This window comes from Alnus glutinosa, chromosome 2 (assembly GCF_958979055.1).
Source record: "Alnus glutinosa chromosome 2, dhAlnGlut1.1, whole genome shotgun sequence".
NCBI lineage: Eukaryota > Viridiplantae > Streptophyta > Magnoliopsida > Fagales > Betulaceae > Alnus > Alnus glutinosa.
Window position 1 is genome coordinate 38226897 of NC_084887.1, and position 24023 is coordinate 38250919.

A 24023-nucleotide genomic window follows, 5' to 3' on the forward strand; every position below is an offset into this window, starting at 1 on the left:
AGACTATAGTCTATATAGTATAGATAACAATATATGAATCTGTACATATATATAATTATAGAGACTTGGGGGACCGTAATCAAAATAATACTAATATTGTTCGAGTTTCACTCTTTGGGTACCTGGCTCTGGCACTGCTGTTGCGGGTGGTGTGGTGATGTTAATGGTAAATTAAATAAAAAAGCTTTGGTTTTTTCTACATATTATAATCCCAAAGACAAGGCGCACACTAAATTAAGCAAAAAAATAAAGAAACAGCAGACAAGGTGGCTCTTCCAACTTGATACAAGCTCTTTCTTTTCTTTCTTTCCTAGCTTGTTTGTTCACTACTAACTTCACTCCCACCAAAAATCTCTCTCTGCGCCTCAATGGCGTATCTTTCACTGTTTCTATATCTGCTTCTCCTTCTCTCTACTTTTTTTTCTCTCCCAACTTCTCCTTAGCTTTGCTGTACTACGCTTCGTTACAAGTGCAAGTCCTAGAAACTCGGGACGACCCAGTTCCTCTCTTCTTCTTTGCTTTCATTGCTCATTCATAGTCGTCCCCCCCTTTACTACTTCCTTTGACTTGACTTAGACTTCCCTGGTACGTCTCTCTCTCCCTCTCTCTCTCTCTCTCTCTCTCTCTCTCTCTCTCTCTCTCTCTACAGTATATACGTTCGTGTGTGAACGTGGGTGTATTGTATATCATGATCATTTCTGAGAGCCCGTTTTGCCTGCCTGTCTTTGGCTTTTCATGTATGAATATACGCTTGTTTGTATCTTTCTTTCTTTTTTTCCTCTCAAACTTTCAAGGGTGTGCATGTTCATTTGCTTATATATCTTCTGACTGTTAATCAGATTGATCTTACATGGGTTCTAATCTGAGTAATTTGTTCTTCTTCTTCTTCTTCTTCTTCTTCTTTTTTTTTTTTTTTTTGATTGTTATGTTTTAGTCGTATTATAAATTATGACATCCCATTTAAGTTACGTATTTTGATCTGACTTTCTCAACTGGGTTTCTTTTTTTCTTCAAAGTTTGATGTTGAAATATTTCACTCCTTTCCATAAATCCTGACAAACCCATGACATAAACACCAAAAATATTACAATGGAGGAAATTTTTTCTCTGGGGTCTTGTGCTTATTTCTTTGTATCTTTGATGAATCCATGAGAGAAATTGATTTTCTATGTATATCTGTTAATTTGTAAAAAGGTGCATAGATTGTTGATCAGTCCATGACATAAGATTTGTTTTTTGGATGTATTTTTAGCCAAATTTTATGATTTATGCATATTGGTAAAAGGAATATTGCTGATTATCTATTCCTTAGATTTTTTTTATTTTTTTTTTTCATTTCTTTCAATTACAGAGAATTTTAACAGTTTAATAGAGTTCTGATCCATGTCCAAAGGAAAAGAAATAGAGGGTGAAGAAGAAAGAGAGGATATGTGTGGCAATGACAGTGAAGTTGGTAGTAAGAAACGGCTTCTTGCCAGGGACTCTGGTACTCGCATTTGCATTAATTCTCATAGTTCCTCAGGTGGAGAACCTCAGGATGCAGATTATTCCGTTGCTTCGCTGAGTGATGAGTTAGAGGCTCTGATCTTGGCCAGGGTTCCAAGATCAGAATACTGGAAGTTCTCTTTTGTGAGCAGAAGGTTTTTCTCTCTTGTGAAGAGTGGTGAGGTGTATAAGATTAGGAGGGCAATTGGGTTTAAAGAACCGTCTGTTTTCATGCTCTCTATTGGGGAGACTAGCTGGTGGGCATTTGACAGGCAATTCAGGTGTTGCAGGAAGCTTCCAATCTTACCATCAGACGTGTGCTTTTCAAGGGGGGATAAGGAGTCGGTTTGTGCAGGGACTCATCTGATTGTTTCAGGAAAAGAACTTGATGGTGTTGTTGTTTGGAGGTATGAATTGGCATCGAACAAATGGCTCAAGGGTCCTTCTATGAACAATTCAAGGTGTTTGTTTGCATCAGCCACCTGCGGCACCTCTGCTTTTGTAGCTGGTGGCATGGGAATGGAGAGTGAAGAGGGAGTGTTGAGTTCTGCTGAGAAATATGATCCAGAGAGCAAATCATGGGAGCTTCTTCCAAGGATGCATCAGAGGAGGAAGCTTTGCTCTGGCTGTTACATGGATAACAAGTTCTATGTGATTGGAGGGATGGACGAGGAGGGGAAAGGTTTAATTTGTGGGGAAGCATTTGATGAGCAGAAAAACACATGGGAATTGATCCCAGAGATGTTGAAAGATACCCCCGTCTCAACTTCCCAATCTCCACCTCTTGTTGCAGTTGCCAACAATGAGCTCTACTCACTTGAAGCTTCCTCAAACGAGCTGAAGGTCTACCTGAAGAGGAGCAATTCATGGAAGATTTTAGGACCAGTCCCAGTAAGAGCTGATTTTAATAGAGGATGGGGCATAGCATTCAAGTCTCTGGGTGATGAGCTTCTTGTCATTGGTGCGTCGTCGGTTGCTTTTGCAGGCCGTGGCATGGCCGTATACACTTGCTGCCCAGATCCACAGGCTGATGAATTGGAGTGGAGGGCTCTTGACTGTGGCACTAACCAGCTAAGCCACTTTATTTGGAACTGCTCTGTCATGGTAACCTGAAAGCTCAAATCGATCTGAAGCAGTGGCTCTAGAGTTGTTTGATATGAGTGTCTGAATCAGAGTTTCTTTTTTCTTTTTTCTTTTTTCTTTTTCTTTTTCTTTTTCTTTTTCTTTTTTTGGGTGTTTGTCAGTACAACACAAGCTTAACTGAGTTTGCTGTAATTTCCTTTTGCATTACTTTAAGCGTTCCGTGCCCCATCCAAACTTTGTGATGATGACATAAGGGTCATTTGATGAAGCTCGCTGATTTGATCTTTCGCTTCTATCTCCAATGTTAATTTATTAATGATATTTATATACATCTTTTTCACATCTCATTTTCAAATTCACCATTAAATTTGTTAGATCTCACAAATTTAATAATAAATTTTAAATTTAATTGTATGGAGATATGCAACAAATACATTGTGTATCATATCTTTTGTTTACAACCCGAATACATAATTTGGACAGAAAAACGGAAAGGCAAGTATGGGATCCACCTACCTAGAAGTGCAAGGCCCACCTGTCACCCTGGCATAGTGGGCTTAGTGGTGAAGGCACTAAAGTATCGTAAAGAAACAAATAAACAAACAAATTTAAGAGGCATGAGGTGATGTACTCTGAAGCTAAATGAGGGTCGTTATCCTTTGAAATAATGTACTACATCACCAACAGTCTAACACCCTAGCAAAAGGAGAAGCTGGCCTATAGGGGTAACAAAAAAGAAAAAAGAAAATGGAAAGATCTAACTACCCGTAAGATGAATGAAAATGCTTTGAATATTATAATTTTTACTGCGACTTAACTTTTTACAATATGACGTGGTCGTCCATATAAGGAAAATTCCCTTAGCCCCCACATTCAAGAAGAAGAAGCACCACTGTGTTTCAGGCTGCAAACCAACAGAAGCAATGAGCTGGAAACTGTAAAAATTTGCTTTTGATAGTAACAGTAAGATTAAGCACCAGTCTGTCCAATTACAGAAGTTTGAACTCATTGTTAAGGAAAAACAAATAAAATCATATTCTTTGCTTAATTAGAATGATGGCACAATCCTTTTTTGTCTAGATAAAATCAATTAACGACAGTAACTTTAGTCAATTTTAACTTCGTTAACCATAACACCAAAATTTGCTGCATCAGTTCCATCGAGGGCTGGGTAAGACCTCAGCCAGTCTGAGCAAAACGAGCCGAACCAAGCCAGCAGTATATATATATATATATATATATCTGCTAACTAGCTGTCTAGCTTCCTTTCCATGAAAACTATGAAATGCAGTACGAAACAGTTAGACGTGCGTCAGTAATCTAAAAAGTTCAAAAAATTAAATAAATAAAAAAAAAGATCAAAGGGAATTTAAAATAGGATTTATTTGATAACAAAACATGTGAAAAATAGAAATTAAGTTCGACGATTTTTTTTCTAAAGCGATTTTTTTTTTTTGTTTCAAATTTTAAGAACACGTTTTTGAGTTGTTTCAACTATAAGTGCACCAACTATCGCCCGTTTGAAATCTCTTTTTCTCTTTCCACTCTTTTTGGAATTTTTTTTTAATGATTAAAAAATAGGATTGACGTGATATAAAATTGAAATAATTTATATGGAAAAGTGAAAAAAAAAAAAATTGTATTGTAGTGAGTTTTTTATTTAAAAAGTAATAAAAAAGTGTTGATGTGATATAAAAAGTGAAAAAAAAAAAAATTAAGAATATTTTGAAATTAATGTTTTTTTGGGAGAAGTGAAAAAAAAAAAAGGTAAAAGAAGGGGAAAAATGGATTTCAAACGAGGCCTATATCTTATAATTGCTGGAATATGCACAAAATGTCTATGAAAAGAAATTCATTTTATTAAAAATATTTTTTAAATTAGCGTGTTCAAAGCTCCACAAATTCAACGCAATGGGATCTTCTTTATTTAATTGAAATTGAAAATATTGATTTTACTGGGAGAACCCGGCCCTAAACTTCACCCCTCAGAAAACATGTAACACTCCGGTTTCATATTGAGAAGAGATGAATAATTCACATAGAGTGAGTAGTTTATAAAGATATTCATTGATACTAAGTCACATATTGCTTAGTTATTTGGTGAAACTGGACTTTATAAGGGATTCTAGAAAAGCTTCAAATTGACTAGTCCTTTTGAGGTGATAGCGCAGATTTGACTAGCATTTTTCATTAGGTAGTTACAAATGATATCAAAGCCACCTAGTAACGCCAAATCATATGATACTGGAGCACCGCATGACGTAGCCTTGACGCGAACGTTAGAAATTTAAGGAGGAGAGTTTGTAACACCCCAATCCCATATTGGAAATAGATGAATAACTCACATAGAGTGAATGATCTATAAAGATACTTATGAGTGCTAAGTCTCACATTGCTTAGTTAGTAGGTGAAACTGGGTTTTATAAGAAATTCTAAGAAAGCTCCAAATTAACTAGTTCTTTTAGGGTGATAGTGCAGATCTGACTAGTGATTTTTCCTGAGTCGTTACAAAACAGATCTAAGGCTGCTCTTTCCTCCTCTTCTTTTTCCTTTCTACTCCCTACTCTTACCTTCTCCCTCCCATTTTGGTTTTTCTTTTGCTTATAGGTGTTCTCCAACTATATCAGCAATTTTGGCATCTTCATTGTGCATCCATCCATCTACCTCCATAATGTGTCGTTCATCTCCTCCCTGGTTGCTGCTATTTGCTGGTTGTGTTTTTGCTTTGAATAAGAGTTTTTTTTTTTTATCTTTAAATTTGCCATCATGAGCGATTTATGGGATGAATATTAGTCAGGTGTGATAGATTATCTCTTACTGCCTTGATAGTTCGGTGTGAGGGGTTATCTCTCACGGCCGGTTTAAATAAATTTTTAAGATATTTGGCTACCATTGTCTAAATCTAATATGCTCGGAGCAGAACTACTCTTTAACTATTTTTGTACATGGATTAACAGAAGTTGGAAGTCATAGATAACATTTTATTGTAAGTATTTTGTTTGTATCTATGACCATATCATAGCATGTGGCTATGATTTTGCAAAGCTTTATGCCGTGTGATGTAAGAGCTTTATGCTCGTGATCTTTGATCAATGAAATACTCAGATCTTTCGTTCAAAAAGAAAAAAAATTGATTTTACTGTTAATATTGGTGATAATTATAAATGTACATTAAGTATTTATCAAGTGTCCATAAAAAAATGAGATAGCTTTTAAAATCATCATTTGATCAAAATCACCAATTGATCAATCATATCCCCCATGGTGATTTTAAAAGCCACCTCATTTTTTAATGGACACTTAATGTACATTTAGAATTACTCAACTAATGTATGGCACTGGATCGAGTTATGTTTATTGGGCAACTTTTGTACAACTCTAACAATTATTTATTATTATTATTATTATTATTATTATTTATGATCAACCAATAGATCTGTTTTCCTACATGTGGGTCTTAAATATCCAATGGGCCTTGATACCTACACAACAACACCACAACAATTCCACAACACTCCCTCACATGGGCGTGGGGCCCAGTGTGTGTGGAGTCCACCCCATATAAGAGGGTGTTGTGCAATTGTTGTGGTGTTATTGTAAATTTATCATTTTCCATATCCAATAGTTAATCTTAAAAAAAGTTATTAGAGTTGTACAAAAATTATGCAATAAACATTATTGTACAACACCAATACAACAATTGTACAACAACCCCTCATATGAGGGTGGGCTCCAGTATGTAAGACCCACCCTCATGTAAGGGATTGTTGTACAGTTGTTGTATTGGTATTGTAAATCTAACATTTTCCATCATTTAAACATAATATCACTTTATTTAAAATTTACATAATATAATAATATATACATAATTAGATTTATAAAATTTTAACTGAACTAAAAACTGAATTTTTGATGAATAATTAGTGTTTATTTTGTTGACTTGCAGTTTGAAAGTTCTGATTCTCACTCCGATCTGAAGAAAAGCACACAAAAACCCTAGTCCACACGTAATTGCTCTTCTAATAGCTTGGAATCCAATCGCTGCGATCTCACGCTCATTTGATCTCTAATGTCAGAGAAATGGCGGTTTCTGTGGTGCGGTTCCCGATCTTCCTCATAATAAGAGTGATTGGCGTGATGGTTGCCGCTCTGGTGCTGACCTGGACCCTCCATTACAGAGGAGGCTTGGCTCTTGTCTCCGACAACAAAGATCTCATCTTCAACGTACTATCTCACCCATTTTCAGACTTCTCTAATTAGTTGGTAGCTTTTTGTGGTTAAGAAGATTAGGTTGGTGAATCTATTGTTGTAATGTAACTTTATAGATCCATCCTGTTCTAATGGTGATCGTGTTATGCGCAGGGAAGCGTTCCTGAGATAGGGGAAGATTGTCTGAAAGAAAGAGAGGATGGGGGAGAAGTTTCAGGAGGAGTAACGTGGCAGTAAGGGAAGAGAAGTGTGGAAGTTGTAGTGGCAGTAGGGGAAGAGAAGTGTGGAAGTTGTAAACGTGGACCATTACCTATAAAGTGGGACACGTGGAGCAGTAATTAATAGAGGTTAGAAGTAGTGTATTAGTGGGGTTAGTTGCTTTATGTATGGGGTTAATATAGTCGTGGGTAACTGGCCGGTTAGTGGCCAGCAGTTATGTTTTAGCATTTCTGTAATTAGTAGCATTTCTGTAATTAGGATTTAAAGGAGTCTTTGGCAGCTTAATGAGATATCCAGAATTTCATCCAACATCTTGTGTCTCTTGAACCGTGTGTTAGAGAACAAGTTCTCAGCTTAAACCGTGAGTTTAGTGTGAGAAGGGAGAGAGTTTGGAAAGGAGAGTTACTCTATTCAGCCTTAAACAGTTCTGTCCATAACAAGTGGTATCAGAGCACCGTTCTTGCGACCATGGCCGAGGGTACCAGAGTTTCGCAGCTAGCGGAGAGTTTAGCTAAACTCAGGGACGACCACTTGGAGTTCAAAACCCGCACCACTGCATTTCAAGACAATACGTCCGCATCTCTCAAACGTGCCGACGAGTTCCAGACCAGCACTCAAGCCACCCTTGAGAAGATCCTCAAGCAACTACACGCACGGGACAAAGACAAAGATCCTGTGCCGACCAACAAAGACAGTGAACCCAACAAAGACAAAGATCATGTGCAGCCCAACAATGAAAAAGAACTTGTCTTAGGAGGAACGAGTGGCAGCAAAGACCCCATTGACGTGGAGTCCACAGTTGTTACGGAGGGAGGAGGAATTCAGGCCAAAGCGGTTCAGTTGGAGTTCCCAAAGTTCGATGGGGCTGATCCAAGCGACTGGGTTCTTAAAGCTCAACAATTCTTTTCTTATGGACAGATTGCAGAAAACCAAAAGGTTCCCATATCGGCATTTCACATGGAGGGGAGAGCTTTACAGTGGTATAATTGGTTAATGGAGTCAGCTCCAGTAGCCAATTGGGAGGAGTTTGTAGTGGCTCTCAAGACCAGATTTGCTCCATCAACTTATGATGATCCTGTAGGAGCCTTCACTAAGCTCTTACAATCATCAACGGTGGAAGATTATCAATACCAGTTCGAAATCTTGTCTAACAAGATACCTGGCATGACAGAAGCGTTTAAAGTCAGTTCTTTCATTAGTGGGCTGAAAGAGGAAGTCAGGATCATGGTGACTATGCTCAAACCCCCAAACCTGCCTGCAGCATTTGGATTGGCTAGGCTGCAAGAAGAGGAAGTTTGGAGAAGAAATAGAAGTACGAGAGCACCCCCTTGGGGTCCCACCCAATCCCTCAGCAGTAAACCATCCTATCCTAAACCGCCTGTCCCTCTCACCTTCTCCAAGCCACCCAATCCAATTTTCCCCACACTAGGCCGAAGCCCCGGCTTCAATTTACCTTACCCCAACCGACCCACACCATACCCAAACACCATGACAAAACGTCCCAACCTACCCATTAGACGGATTTCTCCAAATCAAATGCAGGAACGCCGGGAAAAAGGGCTATGTTATTACTGTGACGACAAGTACCACATAGGTCACAAGTGTAGTAGGCCCAAAGTCTACTTGCTAGAAGGGTTGGAGATTGAAGAAGGGGCTGTACCAGCAGAGCAGGAAGGGCAAATAGTGGAAGGAGAAACGTTGGAAGCACCTGAAGAGGAAGGGGAGTTGCTGGAAATTTCCCTCCATGCAATTGTGGGAGCCCCGGCACCTAAAACTATGAGGTTGATTGGCTATATCAACAATCTAGCAGTGGTGATTCTCATTGACACAGGGAGTACTCATAGTTTTTTTAGATCCAGATGTAGCAAAGAAGGCCAAACTGCCAGCCCATGAAGGGAGGAAGCTGTCAGTTAAAGTAGCCAATGGAGATTCGGTTCCTTGCCAAGGTTACTGTGCAGCAGTCCAGGTATCTATACAGGGTCATTCCTTTAGCCCTAAACTCTATTTGCTTACACTAGGAGGTTGTAGCTTGGTATTGGGAGTGGATTGGTTGAGACTCCTAGGACCTATTCTATGGGATTTTGTGGACCTTACCATGAAATTCCAGCACAAAGGGCAGGAAGTGCAACTACAGGGAATGAGGCAAGCTGAATCTACCTTAGAGGAGGCCAAATCTGTTTTCAAAAACTGTGGCACCCCCTGTAAAGGAATCTGGGTACAGCTGGTGAGGGCAGAGAATTCCAAAACAACCACCAATTTTCATCCAGCCATTCAGCAACTCCTACAATTATTCAAAGGTGTTTTTGAGGAGTCCACAGGGATGCCGCCAGCCAGGAGCCATGATCACAAGATTAATCTCCTAGAGGGAACTCAGCCCACGTGTGTAAGACCCTACCGGTACCCTTACTACCAAAAGGAGGAAATAGAAAGGCAGGTGAGGGATATGCTGAATTCAGGGGTGATCCGGCCTAGCCAGAGTCCATACTCTTCTCCGGTCCTGTTGGTTAGAAAAGCAGATGGCAGCTGGCGAATGTGTGTAGACTACCGAGCACTCAACAAAGCAACGGTAAAAGATAAGTATCCCATTCCCAATATTGATGAATTATTAGATGAGCTGCATGGGGCCGTGATTTTCTCTAAATTAGATCTAAGGTCGGGATACCATCAAATCAGGATGGACCCCCATGATATACCTAAGACTGCTTTTAGAACACATGAAGGCCACTACGAATTCCTTGTAATGCCTTTTGGCCTCACCAACGCCCCATCTACCTTCCAAAGTCTCATGAATGACCTTTTTAAGCCCTATTTAAGAAAGTTTGTACTAGTGTTCTTTGATGATATTCTCATTTACAGCAAAAGCTTCACAGACCACCTGAAACATTTAAAGTGGGCTATGGAAATTCTAAGAACCAACCAGCTATTTGCTAAGCTATCCAAATGTGCCTTTGGTAAACAAGAAGTGGAGTACCTAGGACACCTAATCTCGGAGGAAGGGGTAAAAGCTGATCCTGCAAAAATCACTGCCATGACTAATTGGCCAATTCCTAAAACCACAAAGGCTTTGAGGGGGTTTCTCGGCCTAACAGGATACTATAGGAAATTTGTACAGGGGTATGGAGGGATTGCTGCCCCTCTCACTAGCCTGCTAAGAAAAGAATCCTTCCAGTGGAATGAAGGGGCCAATTCGGCCTTCAACAAGTTGAAGGAGGCCATGACAACCCCTCCTGTTCTGAGGCTACCTGATTTCTCAAAACCATTCCTAAAAGAATGTGATGCATCTGGAGAGGGTTTGGGGGCTGTTCTAATGCAGGAAGGAAGGTCTTTAGCCTACTACAGCCACGGGTTAAAGGGGAGGAACCTGTTATTATCAACGTATGAAAAGGAGCTGCTGGCCTTGGTCTCAGCAGTACAGAAGTGGAGGCACTACCTCTTGGGGCATAAATTTAAAGTCAAAACAGACCAGCAAGCTTTGAAGCACCTTCTCCAGCAGAGAATGGGTACTCCGACTCAGCAAAGGTGGGTTTCTAAATTGTTAGGGTTTGATTTTGAAGTGGAATATAAACAGGGCAAGGAGAATAAAGCAGCAGATGCACTATCCAGAATTCATTCCACTAATCAACAGGCAGTCATGCAAGAAGATGAGACACACAGTCACACAGCACACAATCATGCAATCAGTACAAGCAATCCAACATGGGTAGAAGAGTTAAAGAAAGCTTATCCAGAGGATCCCACAATCCAAGAGCTGCTACAGCAATATCAACAGGGAGAGTTAGATACTGGGAAATATCATCTCCAGCATGATATCCTTTTTTACAAGGGCAGAATCCATTTGGGGTCCATGGAGCCAGTCCAGCAGCAGATGCTGCACCAATTTCACAGTACTCCATTAGCAGGACGCATGGGGGTACATAAAACTTTATCTAGAATTAAGAGAGAATTCTACTGGCCTGGATTAAGGGCCGCTGTCAGGGCCTACGTCAGAGAATGTGATGTCTGTCAGAGAAATAAATCAGAAACACTACATCCTGCGGGTCTCCTACAACCCCTACCAATTCCAGACCGCATTTGGACTGAGATCAGTATGGATTTTGTAGAGGGACTGCCGAGTTCACTGGGAAGGAACGTTATCATGGTGGTGGTGGACCGTTTGAGCAAATATGCTCACTTTGTCGCTCTTACACATCCCTACACAGCAAGCACAGTGGCGAGGGTGTTCATGGATAACATCTTCAAGCTGCATGGAATGCCAAATACCATTGTAAGTGATCGTGACCCTATCTTTACTAGCAATTTCTGGCAGGAAATATTCAAGTTAAGCGGTACCGAGCTCCTCATGAGCTCGGCCTACCATCCTCAAACCGATGGACAAACCGAAATCATGAACAAAGGGCTAGAGGGTTACCTTCGCAGTTTTTCGGGGGACCGACCAAAGGACTGGGCAAAATGGTTGGCCTTGGCAGAATGGGCGTACAACACGTCTACCCACACCTCCACCAAACTTAGCCCCTTCGAAGTGGTGTACGGCCAGCCACCTCCTCGATTGCTACCATATGAGTCCGGAGCCACTCGTGTCCACACAGTTGATGAAGAACTAAAGAGCCGTGACTACATCTTAGCTCTCATTAAGGAGAACCTGCGGGATGCACAATCCAAGATGAAATTTTTTGCAGATCAAAAACGCACTGACCGAACATTCGAAGTTGGCGATTGGGTTTACCTGAGGCTCAGGCCGTACCGCCAAATGTCGGTGTCCACCCGCCGGAACCTCAAGCTCTCTCCAAGGTACTATGGGCCGTTTCAGATAATTTACCGAGTCGGAAAAGTGGCGTACAAGCTGGATCTTCCAACAGAGTCAAAAATCTTTCCCATTTTCCATGTCTCTAGCCTGAAGAAAACTTTGGGAGAACGGATCCACCCAAATCCCCAACTGCCGGAGGTCACTGACAACGGAACCCTAGCTCCAACACCCGAGTGTGTCCTCCAACGAAGATTGAAAAGGAAACGGAACCGAGCTGCAGTGGAAGTGTTACTTAAATGGCAGGGAGCATCGGAAGAAGAGGCTACTTGGGAGGACTTGGAGGATTTGTGCAGAAAATTTCCGGACCTTGCGGGCAAGGTCTTTTGAGGGGAAGGGCCGTGTTATGCGCAGGGAAGCGTTCCTGAGATAGGGGAAGATTGTCTGAAAGAAAGAGAGGATGGGGGAGAAGTTTCAGGAGGAGTAACGTGGCAGTAGGGGAAGAGAAGTGTGGAAGTTGTAGTGGCAGTAGGGGAAGAGAAGTGTGGAAGTTGTAAACGTGGACCATTACCTATAAAGTGGGACACGTGGAGCAGTAATTAATAGAGGTTAGAAGTAGTGTATTAGTGGGGTTAGTTGCTTTATGTATGGGGTTAATATAGTCGTGGGTAACTGGCCGGTTAGTGGCCAGCAGTTATGTTTTAGCATTTCTGTAATTAGTAGCATTTCTGTAATTAGGATTTAAAGGAGTCTTTGGCAGCTTAATGAGATATCCAGAATTTCATCCAACATCTTGTGTCTCTTGAACCGTGTGTTAGAGAACAAGTTCTCAGCTTAAACCGTGAGTTTAGTGTGAGAAGGGAGAGAGTTTGGAAAGGAGAGTTACTCTATTCAGCCTTAAACAGTTCTGTCCATAACAGATCGGGCTACTTCTATTAAATGGCGAAGGTAAATGTAAATTCTCTTGCTCTCTCAAGATTGTCATGTAAGAAGAATTTTTCTTAACATGAAGGTCCAGACCCTCGAGAAGAAACTTTTGAACCCTAGACAAGTCATAGTTTGGATTCAGAATTATTTTATATTTAATATTTCTTCCGAAAGAAAAATGAATTTGCAAAACACCAACGAGACAACAGAGGGGCTTGCTTCCACACTGCTCCTGTGATTTAAAGGTATACCAAAAGCCAATTTGGCAGCCCATTGAGCTGTTGCATGAACAAGCTATGCCCTAATAAGGCTTCAACATCAAAAACCATTTTTCGTTTATGCAAAAATGCTCAAAAGCTTCAACATCAACTTCAACCCTCTTTTGATGAGACCAACACTAAAGTAATAGCCTTTTCTGAAAACTTGGGAGGAACAAACAGAACATAAATGATATTTTGTTAAAATCTTGATCAATACATCCATTTGGTGACAAGAACTTACCCTGAAATTAAATATGGAATAAAAGTACAACTCTCGGTTACCTGTGAATCATAACAATATACAAATTGTGCCTATTCTGTTAGTCCTTTGTGGGCATCAAATATGCCATTGGCAGGAGTAACAGTTGCAAGAGTAACAAAACCACCCAGGACAACGATCAAAATACCCAAAGAGTTGACCAGCAAAGCCTCTGTCGAATAGCGTGATATTACCTGACTGGTTTGAAGAAATGTGGCCTTTTCTAAAATACCAGTAGTAGCAGTAGCAATGGCAAGAGCATATATATAAACCCCGAAGAACACATGCCACGGTAGCAGGGTTACTCTGCTATTTCTTGAGCCACCTGGATACCAAAAGGTTGCAAATCCAGCAGCCCACTAAGCAAAAGAAATGTGTGAAAGAAATTAGAGTATTGTGATTGCAGGAACCGAGTTCACAAGAAAAATAATATACTAGTAATGAAAAAGAGGTCAGAATCATGAAAAAAGACCTGAATGCAAAAGAGGAGAAGGCAGGCCAGGCCCAACCATGAATGCAGGCTGTAAAAATTGTCAATCCCCTTATCATTGTGGAACTTTAGAGCAGCCCACACACCAATGATGCTTAAACAGCAAGCAAGGAATTGTAATGTGAGATGAACTAATTTTCTGGAGTTCTTCGTTCCTGTAACTGTCTTGTATGCAAGCATGGCTGCACAAAACCCATACCAAAATCAACTACAAAAGAATTCTTGAAAAACCAGCATTCCAGAAAATATTGCTTACTCCAAAATTAAAGATAGTTATGTATTATGAGATATATACAAGGTCATGAATTTCAGAATACAAGAAGAATAGGAGAAGAATGAAATTCTCTAAATCCATGTCTTGCATAAAAGAATTACATTTCAATTTCAGTCTCTCTTTAAAGAGAGAGATAAAGCATACTCATACTGTTTTACTGCAATATGATAAATAACTTCCTTCATCCAGAAACATTACCAAACAAGAAAATGCCAGCTTCTGTTTCTTTAGTTTAGGACAATAAGGAGTAATCAAGAATCAACCAGAGAATATAAACATATTAAGAAAAATCTCTTACTACAAAACCTTTTGCATCCTTTTTTTTTTTTTTTTTTTTTTTTTTCTGATTGGTAAATTACACGTGCAACAAGTGTTGAACCCATGACCACACCCTCTGGCCTCTACCCATTCTTATGAAGAGAGGAGCCTGACTATATTCAAACATGTTTCAACGAATGCCACCATGAAAGGACAATAATCTCTTCACTGCAATTGGCATTACAAGACAGAGTACTCCTTCAGGGCAAGACTTGAGCTTACGCTGCTTAATGGGATTCATCCATTACTCTTCTTCTACACAATTACTAAGCAAAAAGAACTAGATCGAAGAGACCAAAAATTAACCATAGGTCTCGCCCTATCTCTCAAAAGGTCCGTTAAAACTAATTAAACAGCTAAACCCAACCCACCAAAAAAAAAAAAAAAAAAATGTACATTTACCTTCGCCATTTAATAGAAGTAGACCGATCACCATTAGAACAGGATGGACCTATAAAGTCACATTACAAAAATAGATTCACCAACCTAATCTTCTTAACCACAAAAAGCTGCCAACTAAGAGAAATCTGAAAATGGGCGAGAGAGTACGTTGAAGATGAGATCTTTGTTGTCGGAGACAAGAGCCAAGCCTCCTCTGTAATGGAGGGTCCAGGTCAGCACCAGAGCGGCGACCATCACGCCAATCACTCTTATTATGAGGAAGATCGGGAACCGCACCACAGGAACCGCCATTTCTCTAACCTTAGAGATCAAATGAGCGTGAGATCGCAGCGATTGGATTCCAAGCTATTAGAAGAGCAATTACGTGTGGATTAGGGTTTTTGTGCGCTTTTCTTCAGATCGGAGTGAGAATCAGAACTTTCAAACTGCAAGACTGGCAATGTCAGCACGCTGTACGCGTCAACCCATTTGGAAGTCACAGTTCTCTGAATTTCTATTGGTTGCCCTCACATTCTTTATCGACAAAATAAACACTAATTATTCATCAACCTGGATCAAAATGAGAAACTGTGCACTGACTTAGCTTTCTGGGGCAAAGAGCGTGATAGGGAGTGAAACCCTGGCTGGGTTCTGGGGTTTAGGCTTTGAGCGAGAGCCAAGGCCCAAGAGCAGAAACGTGGGCTGGGCTTATTACTTGGACTCTTTTGTTGAGGAAGGCCCATTGTGTAGGTTTATGGGTCGGATCCTTGCTTGAAAGTTTTATCACTTCTTTTTAAAAAAAAAAAAAAAAATTGGGAATAAGGGGAAGGGGGATAAATCTACACAACCTCGTTGAGAGAGCAAGAGGTTTTCACATGAGTTTACAAACTTAATCTGATACATCTCATCCTACTGGCTTTGTTCAACCGGTGTGGGACAATTGGACAAACGCACTCACGCATTTCTTTGTTTTATCACTAGTTGGAAATAGAAATAATATGTTTTTTAAATAAAAACCTTGTGAAGAGATTTCTCATAAATTATGTTTATTTGTTTGTAATTATAGATAAATTATTCAAAACATTATATGTTTTTATTAGATGAGCGTTACCTCAAATAATGTAAGATTTAAGATTTTTTTTTAAGTTCTTATTTTTTATGCTATCTAGAAGTAAAATGCCATAAAGTTAGAGGTTTTAGATTATAGTTTATCATAATTTGAGTAATATTGGATTAGAGGGTAAGAAATTAAATCATAAACCATAAATCAATAATATATTTCTAAGAAGAAAAAAAAAAATGAAAACAGAATGATCCTGAATCAACAATTTAAGTAAAATTAACTATTATTTCATTTAAAATAGGATTTATTTGATAACAAAACATGTGAAGAATAGAAATTAAGTTCGACGATTTTTTTCTAAAGCCATTTTTTGCTTAAAATTTTAAGAACTCGTTTATGAGTTGTTTCAACTATAAGTGCACCAACTATATCTTATAATTGCTGGAATATACACAAAATGTCTATGAAAAGAAATTCATTTCATTAAAAATATTTTTTAGACTAGCATGTTCAAAGCTCCACAAATTCAACGCAATGGGATATTCTTTATTTAATTGAAATTGAAAAGATTGATTTTACCGTTAATATTGGAAATAATTATAAATGTACATTAAGTGTTTATTAAGTGTCTATAAAATAATGAGGTTGCTTTTAAGATTACAATTTGATTAATCATATCATCAATGGTGATTTTAATAGCCACCTCATTTTTTTATGGATATTTAATGGTACATTTAGAATTACACTAATATTGGTATGTAACTATGTAGAGCAATTTCAAATAGAGAAATGCTTGGTTGTACACTCTCATCCCCCTTCTATCCCACATTTGTCTTCGTGGACCAATAATATTGTTAAATAATTCAGGGTCCCACTACACTCTTTCTACTATGACTCACATTATTGGTCCACGTAGACAAGGGTGAGATATGAGTGGGAAGTGTCCATAAAAAAATGAGGTGATTTTTAAAATTACCATTAAGCGTATAATTGATCAAATTGTGATTTTAAAAGTCACTTCATTTTTTATAGATACTTGATGTACATTTAGAATTACTCAACTAATGTATGACACTACGTCGAGTAATGTTTATTGCACAGCTTTTGTACAACTCTAATAATTTTTTTTTTTTTTTTAATGATCAACCATTGGATTTGTTTTCCTACATGTGGGTCTTAAATACCCAATAGTTGATCTTAAAAAAAATTGTTAAAGTTGCATAAAAATTGTACAAAAAAAAATATTATTTCACTGCGTCATTTAAACATAATATCACTTTATTTAAAATTTACATAATTAGATTTATAAAATTTAATCAGAACTAAAAACTGATTTTTTTTCTTTATTAACTTGAAATGGAAAATATTGGGATACAAATTGAACAACAAACGTGGAAAGGATGTACATGGGTCAATTTTTTTCTTTACTCACGACTCTCATGAGTCATCTATGCTATTTAACCAAAATCTTGAATGACCACATCGCATGGGTCGGACTGTCATGTGGATGGATTGAAGGCTGAGCCCGACTCGGTAGTATATGGGTCAATTTTTATTTTTATTTTTTGAACTATTTTCCCATCAAATTACACTTTTTAGCACAATTTTCCTTCTAGGAAAGCAAGTAAGAAAGAAGCGAAAGAGAGCCAGACAAACCCACCAAGCAAGTCCCCTCGCTTCCTCTTCGGTCTCAGGTGGAGGGAAGCAGAAACAGCGAGCAAGCCTCAATTGCTGACACCGTGTAAGAATTCTATACGCATATTTTCTCAGTCGCTTCGACTCTCTCTTTCGATTCCTGTAAAGCTCAAAGTTTCTCACTGTTTTATTTCATTTCCGTCGCTTCCCAATCTGATACGGACATTTCATGCCCGTTCAAAATCTGGATCTCCCTCGAAATTTCCCATTTTTGCACATCCTACTCTTAATTTTTTAGCACCTTTTCTCAAATACTTGGTATGCGTGCCAGTGATTAGGGTTTTCTTAAAGCTGCCCTGGTCGGTACATCTACTACTTCTCTTGAAAAGTTAGGGGGTTTTAAGGTTTTGGGTGCTCACCCTTTTGGTCTAATGCTTTAAATTGGCTCTCAAAGGTTTGGATGTTTAAGGGAATTTTTTTATTGAGAAATGTTTAAGGGAATTTGATCCTTCTGTTGTTGCTCGGGTTTGGGGGGTGTCTTTGAAATTAACTTGGGCTTACATTTCTCACTGGGGTTTAGGTTTTATTTTTGTAATTTGAGGCTATGAATAGAGAAAATTAGGATTTTGCTGTTTTTAGATTTCTGGTTGGACTAAATACATTATATAGCGATGTCTGTGAACAATAATAATCCACCTAAGAGCCTTGGGGCCTCTTCCTCGCCCTTTGGCAATGCCGGTATGTCCACAAACCCTTCGTATACACAATCACAAGCTCAAGCGCAAATTGGGGCTGCCTTTCAAAATCAGTTTCAGCTGTCCCAAGCGCAGGCTATTGCACAGGCGCAGTCGAAGGCCCATGCCCAGGCTCAGGCGCAAGCAGCTCATGCCCAAGCTCAAGCCCAATTCCAAGCTCAGTTACAAGCTCAAGGGCTGTCGCTCAACCAGGGCCATGCAACCGGCATTGGTAATTTGGGTACATCTTCACCCTCCATGTCAACACTCGGTAATTCGAGCGCTAAGCGGATGCCCCAAAAACCTCCAATCCGCCCTCTTGTTGGTTCCCCTATGAACACAGTTTCCCCATTGAAAGCAATGGAACTGTCATCTGCTGCTCGGAGAAAGAAGCAGAAGCTTCCTGAGAAGCAGCTACAAGATAAAGTGGCATCGATTCTGCCCGAGTCTGCTTTGTATACCCAGCTTCTTGAGTTTGAGGGTCGTGTTGATGCTGCTCTTTCAAGAAAGAAAGTTGACATTCAGGAGGCCCTTAAAAACCCGTCTTGTGTGCAGAAAACCCTTCGAATTTATGTTTTCAACACTTTTGCAAATCAGATTCGCACCATTCCAAAGAAGCCAAATGCCGAGCCCCCTACTTGGACGCTTAAGATAGTTGGGAGGATCTTAGAAGATGGGGTGGATCCTGATCAGCCTGGAGTGGTCCAAAAGTCAAACCCCTTGTACCCAAAGTTCTCATCTTTCTTCAAGAGAGTGACCATTTCCCTGGACCAGAGACTATATCCAGAAAATCCTTTGATTATTTGGGAGAACGCTCGATCCCCTGCACCTCATGAGGGCTTTGAGGTGAAGAGGAAAGGAGACAAAGAATTTACTGCAAACATACGGTTGGAAATGAACTATGTGCCTGAGAAGTTCAAGCTTTCACCGGCTTTGATGGAGGTTCTTGGTATTGAGGTTGATACCCGACCAAGAATAATAGCTGCAATCTGGCATTATGTAAAGGCTAGAAAGTTGCAGACCCCGAATGACCCCGCTTTCTTTAATTGCGACCCACCTCTTCAAAGAGTTTTTGGGGAAGAGAGGATGAAATTCACCATGGTTTCTCAGAAGATTTCTCAGCATTTGTTTCCTCCACAGCCTATACATTTGGAGCATAAGATCAGGCTTTCAGGGAATAGCCCTTCTGGAACTGCATGTTATGATGTGGTTGTTGATGTGCCTTTTCCAATTCAGAGGGAATTGTCTGCTCTATTGGCCAATGCGGAGAAGAACAAAGAAATTGACACATGTGATGAAGCAATATGTAGTGCTATAAGAAAAATTCATGAGCACCGTCGGAGGCGGTCATTCTTCCTTGGGTTCAGTCAATCACCAGTGGAATTCATCAATGCGTTAATTGAATCTCAAAGCAGGGATTTGAAGCTTGTAGCTGGAGAAGCAAGTCGTAATGCTGAAAAAGAGCGCCGGTCAGATTTCTTCAACCAACCATGGTAAGCTAATCCAAATTGAATTTGCTTTTGTTGGATGGATGCAATACTCGTGAGTCATAGCCTAAGAACACTTGTTCTTACTGGCCACTGATGTGCATCACTGACATGAGGGTCGATATGCGATATTTTATCAGATGCCATGTTTCATTTTACAGTCAACTTTATTCAATGTTATTTTAGCTTTGATCCAATATTCATACAATTTATTACTATAATCATACATGTGATCAAGTGATCATTAAGACCTGCAACTTTTTTGTTAATCCTCGATAAGAGTGCACTCATTCTGTTTGTATTTGGTAATTCTTACAGGGTTGAAGATGCTGTTATCCGTTATTTGAATCGCAAGCCTGTTGCAGGAAGTGATGCTCCTGGAAGCACATAAGGAGGAGATTGCTTAGCTGTTGATGGGTCATGTGTTTACCATTCGTTTTGCTCAACAGCTGAAGATTGTTTCCATTACCGAAGAAGCATCACATATAGATTGCTCTATTGTTGGTTGGAGTAGGAGCTGCTTGCTTGTAAAAATAGACAATATGTAGCTTGTTTTCGCACTAATTGTTCTTGTTATGCTGCTGTTTAGGCTTGATGAACAACATAAAGTTAGAAATGATGTATTCTTTGCTGCTTTGGACCACCTGTTTTGGTTAATTTCTGCCATCAATGACGAGAAAGGCATAGCTAACAACACAGATCTGTTTGATTCTCTACTAGTTAATGAGGGAAAGCTTCCCCAATACTAAAGGGGGATGGCCTGTCTTAGCCAGCACATTCCCCTTATGATTAGGGAAACATTTGTTGTCTATGCCTCTATGGCTTGCCTCTTCAAGTGGCGATTTGAAAAATGTTGATGTGAAAAAAAGAGACTATTACACCTCAGGGGCATTCCGAGAATCGAACTCGGGACCTCTCGCACCCAAAGCGAGAATCATACCACTAGACCAAATGCCCTCGTGTTAGTGATGACGATAATTATAAATATGACAAGTATACCTCAATTTTCTGTTATAATAAAAAAAAGGGATATATATTTCGATTATGCCATGAGTGATTGTTCTCACATCAGAAAGAAAGCATCTCAACAATATACATATAAAAGCCAGTACTGCTTAATGCACATTTGCTCTTAAACTGTGGCGAAAGCCATAAATCTGTCTTATGGGTAGAATTAAAATAATAAAATATAATGATAAATAATTTTTTTTTTGTTCTTTTTACATACTATATTTTTATCATCATGGTGTTTAATTTTGATTTTGAATCGGGTTTTCTTATTTTTTGGTTGGGTTTTATTAGTTTAATATCAACTCAAATTTAAGGGTAACTTTCATTTTTTAAGGGTGTTGTTGCTATTGAGCTGGGGCCGGGGCTGGGTTAAGTTGTCTTGAATTTATTTATTTTTTTTTTTTTTTATGATGGGGAATGAATATTTTGATTTAATTTGTAGGGGCTTGTAGTCTTGTAGGAGCATTATCTCCGCCACTGTTCTTAAATCTATATTTATAATATCAAACCCTACAAGTTGAATAATATTGAGCACAACTTGGGAAAAAAAAAAAAACACTTACTCCAAGCGATTATTAAACTTGTTGGTACAGTTTCCGGTATGGTGTGAATCTGCACGTTCCTTTGATGTTCTTCACGCTTCTCAATAACTCTGCAAAACAACAAAACCTAGGGACCCTTCCGGGGGTCCCGCTCCGATGCCTAAGTTAGCTTCTGTGAGAAAATAATGCTCTATGCATAAAATTGAGTCTTTTTTTTATACCTGGGGTATGAGCCTATTTATAGGCATAGAGGTGGAGTCAAACTTGGATTAGGACTCCTGCTCCTTGTTGATTTAGAACTGCTGTCCGAGTTCTAATTGGACTTTAATCCTTTACTAGACTTCTAATTGGGTATCTTCTTAGACTTCTGATATGATCATTATTCTTATCTGTTTGGACCTTATTAGACTTTTGAATTTCCTCTTTGGATCGGGTTGAGTGGGATTTATCCCCAACAGTTACCCCCCAATTCCCTTATCCGAAGCTTGCTTGAATAATGGGAATTCCATGTCTAAGGAAACCCGATCTTTGTCTCCTTCTGAAAACCTGCTAACCTGCAAAACCTGAGGGTTAAATCTTACCCCCCATTACCTTCTTGTTTTTCCTTAGGGTTTTCTCCCTGTCTCTTGAAAAACCTGCAAAACCCGAGGGTTAAATCCGACCCCCCGAGAAGTTTCTTCTTGCTCTCGGCTAGGACTGATCCGAGAGGCTCCTTCTCGGCTAGGACTGATCCGAGAAGTTTTTCTTGCTCTCGGCTAGGACTGATCCGAGAGGCTCCTTCTCGGCTAGGACTGATCCGAGAAGTTTTTCTTGCTCTCGGCTAGGACTGATCCGAGAGGCTCTTTCTCGGCTAGGACTGATCCGAGAAGTTTTTCTTGCTCTCGGCTAGGACTGATCCGAGAGGCTCCTTCTCGGCTAGGACTGATCCGAGAAGTTTTTCTTGCTCTCGGCTAGGACTGATCCGAGAGGCTCCTTCCCGGCTAGGACTGATCCGAGAAGTTGTTCTTGCTCTCGGCTAGGACTGATCCGAGAGGCTCCTTCTCTGCTAGGACTGATCCGAGAAGTTTTTCTTGCTCTCGGCTAGGACTGATCCGAGAGGCTCCTTATCGGCTAGGACTGATCCGAGAAGTTTTTTTCTTGTACTCGGCTAGGACTGATCCGAGAAGTTTCTTCTTGCTCTCGGCTAGGACTGATCCGAGAGGCTCCTTCTCGGCTAGGACTGATCCGAGAGTTTTTGCCTGCAAAAGAAGCGACATCAACGGGTTCCCGGTCCCTAGACCGGGAACACTCCGATGCTTAAGTCAGCTTTATTCATTTATTCTGAAAATACTTATTCCCAAAATCTGGGGAAATTTCTGTCTAGTCTGAATTGAAAATAAAAGTCTAGTTCTTTGCAAATATAAATACTAAAAAATAAAAGCAAGCCTGAAATTCCCGAGAGTCCTTTTTATGGGATCACGGGCTGTCGATTGGTCTGGCTTCTGGAACGTGTGTTCATCACCATGCTGGATCTTCTTTTTCTTTTATGAGGAACGAATAATCGTTTCCCACAGACGGCGCCAAACTGTTGGTACAGTTTCCGGTATGGTGTGAATCTGCACGTTCCTTTGATGTTCTTCACGCTTCTCAATAACTCTGCAAAACAACAAAACCTAGGGACCCTTCCGGGGGTCCCGCTCCGATGCCTAAGTTAGCTTCTGTGAGAAAATAATGCTCTATGCATAAAATTGAGTCTTTTTTTTATACCTGGGGTATGAGCCTATTTATAGGCATAGAGGTGGAGTCAAACTTGGATTAGGACTCCTGCTCCTTGTTGATTTAGAACTGCTGTCCGAGTTCTAATTGGACTTTAATCCTTTACTAGACTTCTAATTGGGTATCTTCTTAGACTTCTGATATGATCATTATTCTTATCTGTTTGGACCTTATTAGACTTTTGAATTTCCTCTTTGGATCGGGTTGAGTGGGATTTATCCCCAACAAAACTTAACGAGCTGCATAAATATTAAGTACAAATCACATCGTGGGGGTTTCCACAACTCCATGGCTAGAGACCCACGGTTTAGTCTCGGGTCTCCGTGGCCATTTGAGAAGGAAGGGGAGATGAGGTGGTTGACATCGTCGGTGTGGGCGTAAAGGCAATGATAAATGAGGTGATGTAGTTAGCATAATTGATGTGAGTGCAATGTGAACTGCTATATTAATTTAGGATAAAGTACACATAACCTCTATAAACTACTACATCATTGTCAATGTCTCTTCCAAACTATCAATTGTGCCAATGTCCCCTCCTAAATTACAAAAAAAAATGTCAATGTAAATTACAAAAAAAAATGTCAATGTCTCCCCTAATGACAAAAATACCCTGCACAAAATTATTTTAAAACTAAAAAAATTATTGAAATAACAAAATTTATACAAAATATAATAATAAAAAAAACTGGTTTTTTTTTTTTTTTTAAAAAAATCATTCTTTTTCTTTTTGATTTTTTTTTAAAAAAATTGTTTTTTTAAAAGATTTATAAGGATATTTTTGTCTTATTGAAAAAAATTTATGGTAATTTTTGTTGGTCTTAAAAGGGACATTGACATTTTTTGATAGTTTGATGGGAGGCATTGATACAATTAATAGTTTGGGAGAGACATTGACAATTGAGTGATAGTTTGAAGGAAATATGTATACTTTTTCCATTAATTTAATAGCTAATTGAATTAGTGCCATATAAATTGTCATCTCAATTTACAAAGAGTTTGTAGTAAAATTTGTTCTATCCTAAAAGTACTCATTCTTAAAACCATATTAGTAGTACTTTTATAACACCAATATAACATGGGCACGACACCCCCTCACATGGGGTGAGGCCCAGTATGTGAGTTGGAGAGTGATCCTTGCACTCTTTGTGCA

The 24023-nt window shown here is 39.4% G+C and overlaps 3 protein-coding genes and 1 non-coding gene across 7 annotated transcripts; 2 read left to right on the forward strand and 2 right to left on the reverse strand.

The window, feature by feature from the left end:
* The first annotated feature begins 303 nt into the window (after positions 1–303).
* On the forward strand, positions 304–2863 carry LOC133860017 (F-box/kelch-repeat protein At3g27150). Of its 4 annotated transcripts, none has more exons than XM_062295641.1 (2): positions 304–585; positions 1313–2863. In XM_062295641.1, the coding sequence occupies exon 2, from the start codon at positions 1384–1386 to the stop codon at positions 2596–2598; it is 1215 nt and encodes a 404-aa protein (XP_062151625.1). In that variant the 5' UTR covers positions 304–585; positions 1313–1383; the 3' UTR covers positions 2599–2863. The 4 variants fall into 4 exon arrangements, with proteins under 4 accessions (XP_062151625.1, XP_062151626.1, XP_062151624.1 ...); XM_062295642.1 differs by having other exon boundaries at positions 1373–2863; XM_062295640.1 differs by having other exon boundaries at positions 305–585; positions 1352–2863.
* Positions 2864–13093: 10230 nt separating this feature from the next.
* Positions 13094–15223, reverse strand: LOC133860975 (transmembrane ascorbate ferrireductase 2-like). Its single transcript, XM_062296661.1, has 4 exons — positions 14815–15223; positions 14668–14716; positions 13656–13855; positions 13094–13542 (listed from the first exon to the last, which is right to left on the reverse strand). Exons 1-4 carry the CDS (start codon positions 14956–14958, stop codon positions 13237–13239), a joined length of 699 nt encoding a protein of 232 aa, XP_062152645.1. The 5' UTR covers positions 14959–15223; the 3' UTR covers positions 13094–13236.
* Positions 15224–17295: 2072 nt separating this feature from the next.
* LOC133860018 (SWI/SNF complex component SNF12 homolog) lies at positions 17296–20261 on the forward strand. The gene is made up of 2 exons (XM_062295644.1): positions 17296–19571; positions 19884–20261. The coding sequence occupies exons 1-2, from the start codon at positions 18016–18018 to the stop codon at positions 19954–19956; spliced, it is 1629 nt and encodes a 542-aa protein (XP_062151628.1). The 5' UTR covers positions 17296–18015; the 3' UTR covers positions 19957–20261.
* A 189-nt stretch (positions 20262–20450) lies between these two features.
* On the reverse strand, positions 20451–20522 carry TRNAP-UGG (transfer RNA proline (anticodon UGG)). Its single transcript has one exon. It is a non-coding gene; the product is annotated as a tRNA-Pro (tRNA).
* Positions 20523–24023: the final 3501 nt, after the last annotated feature.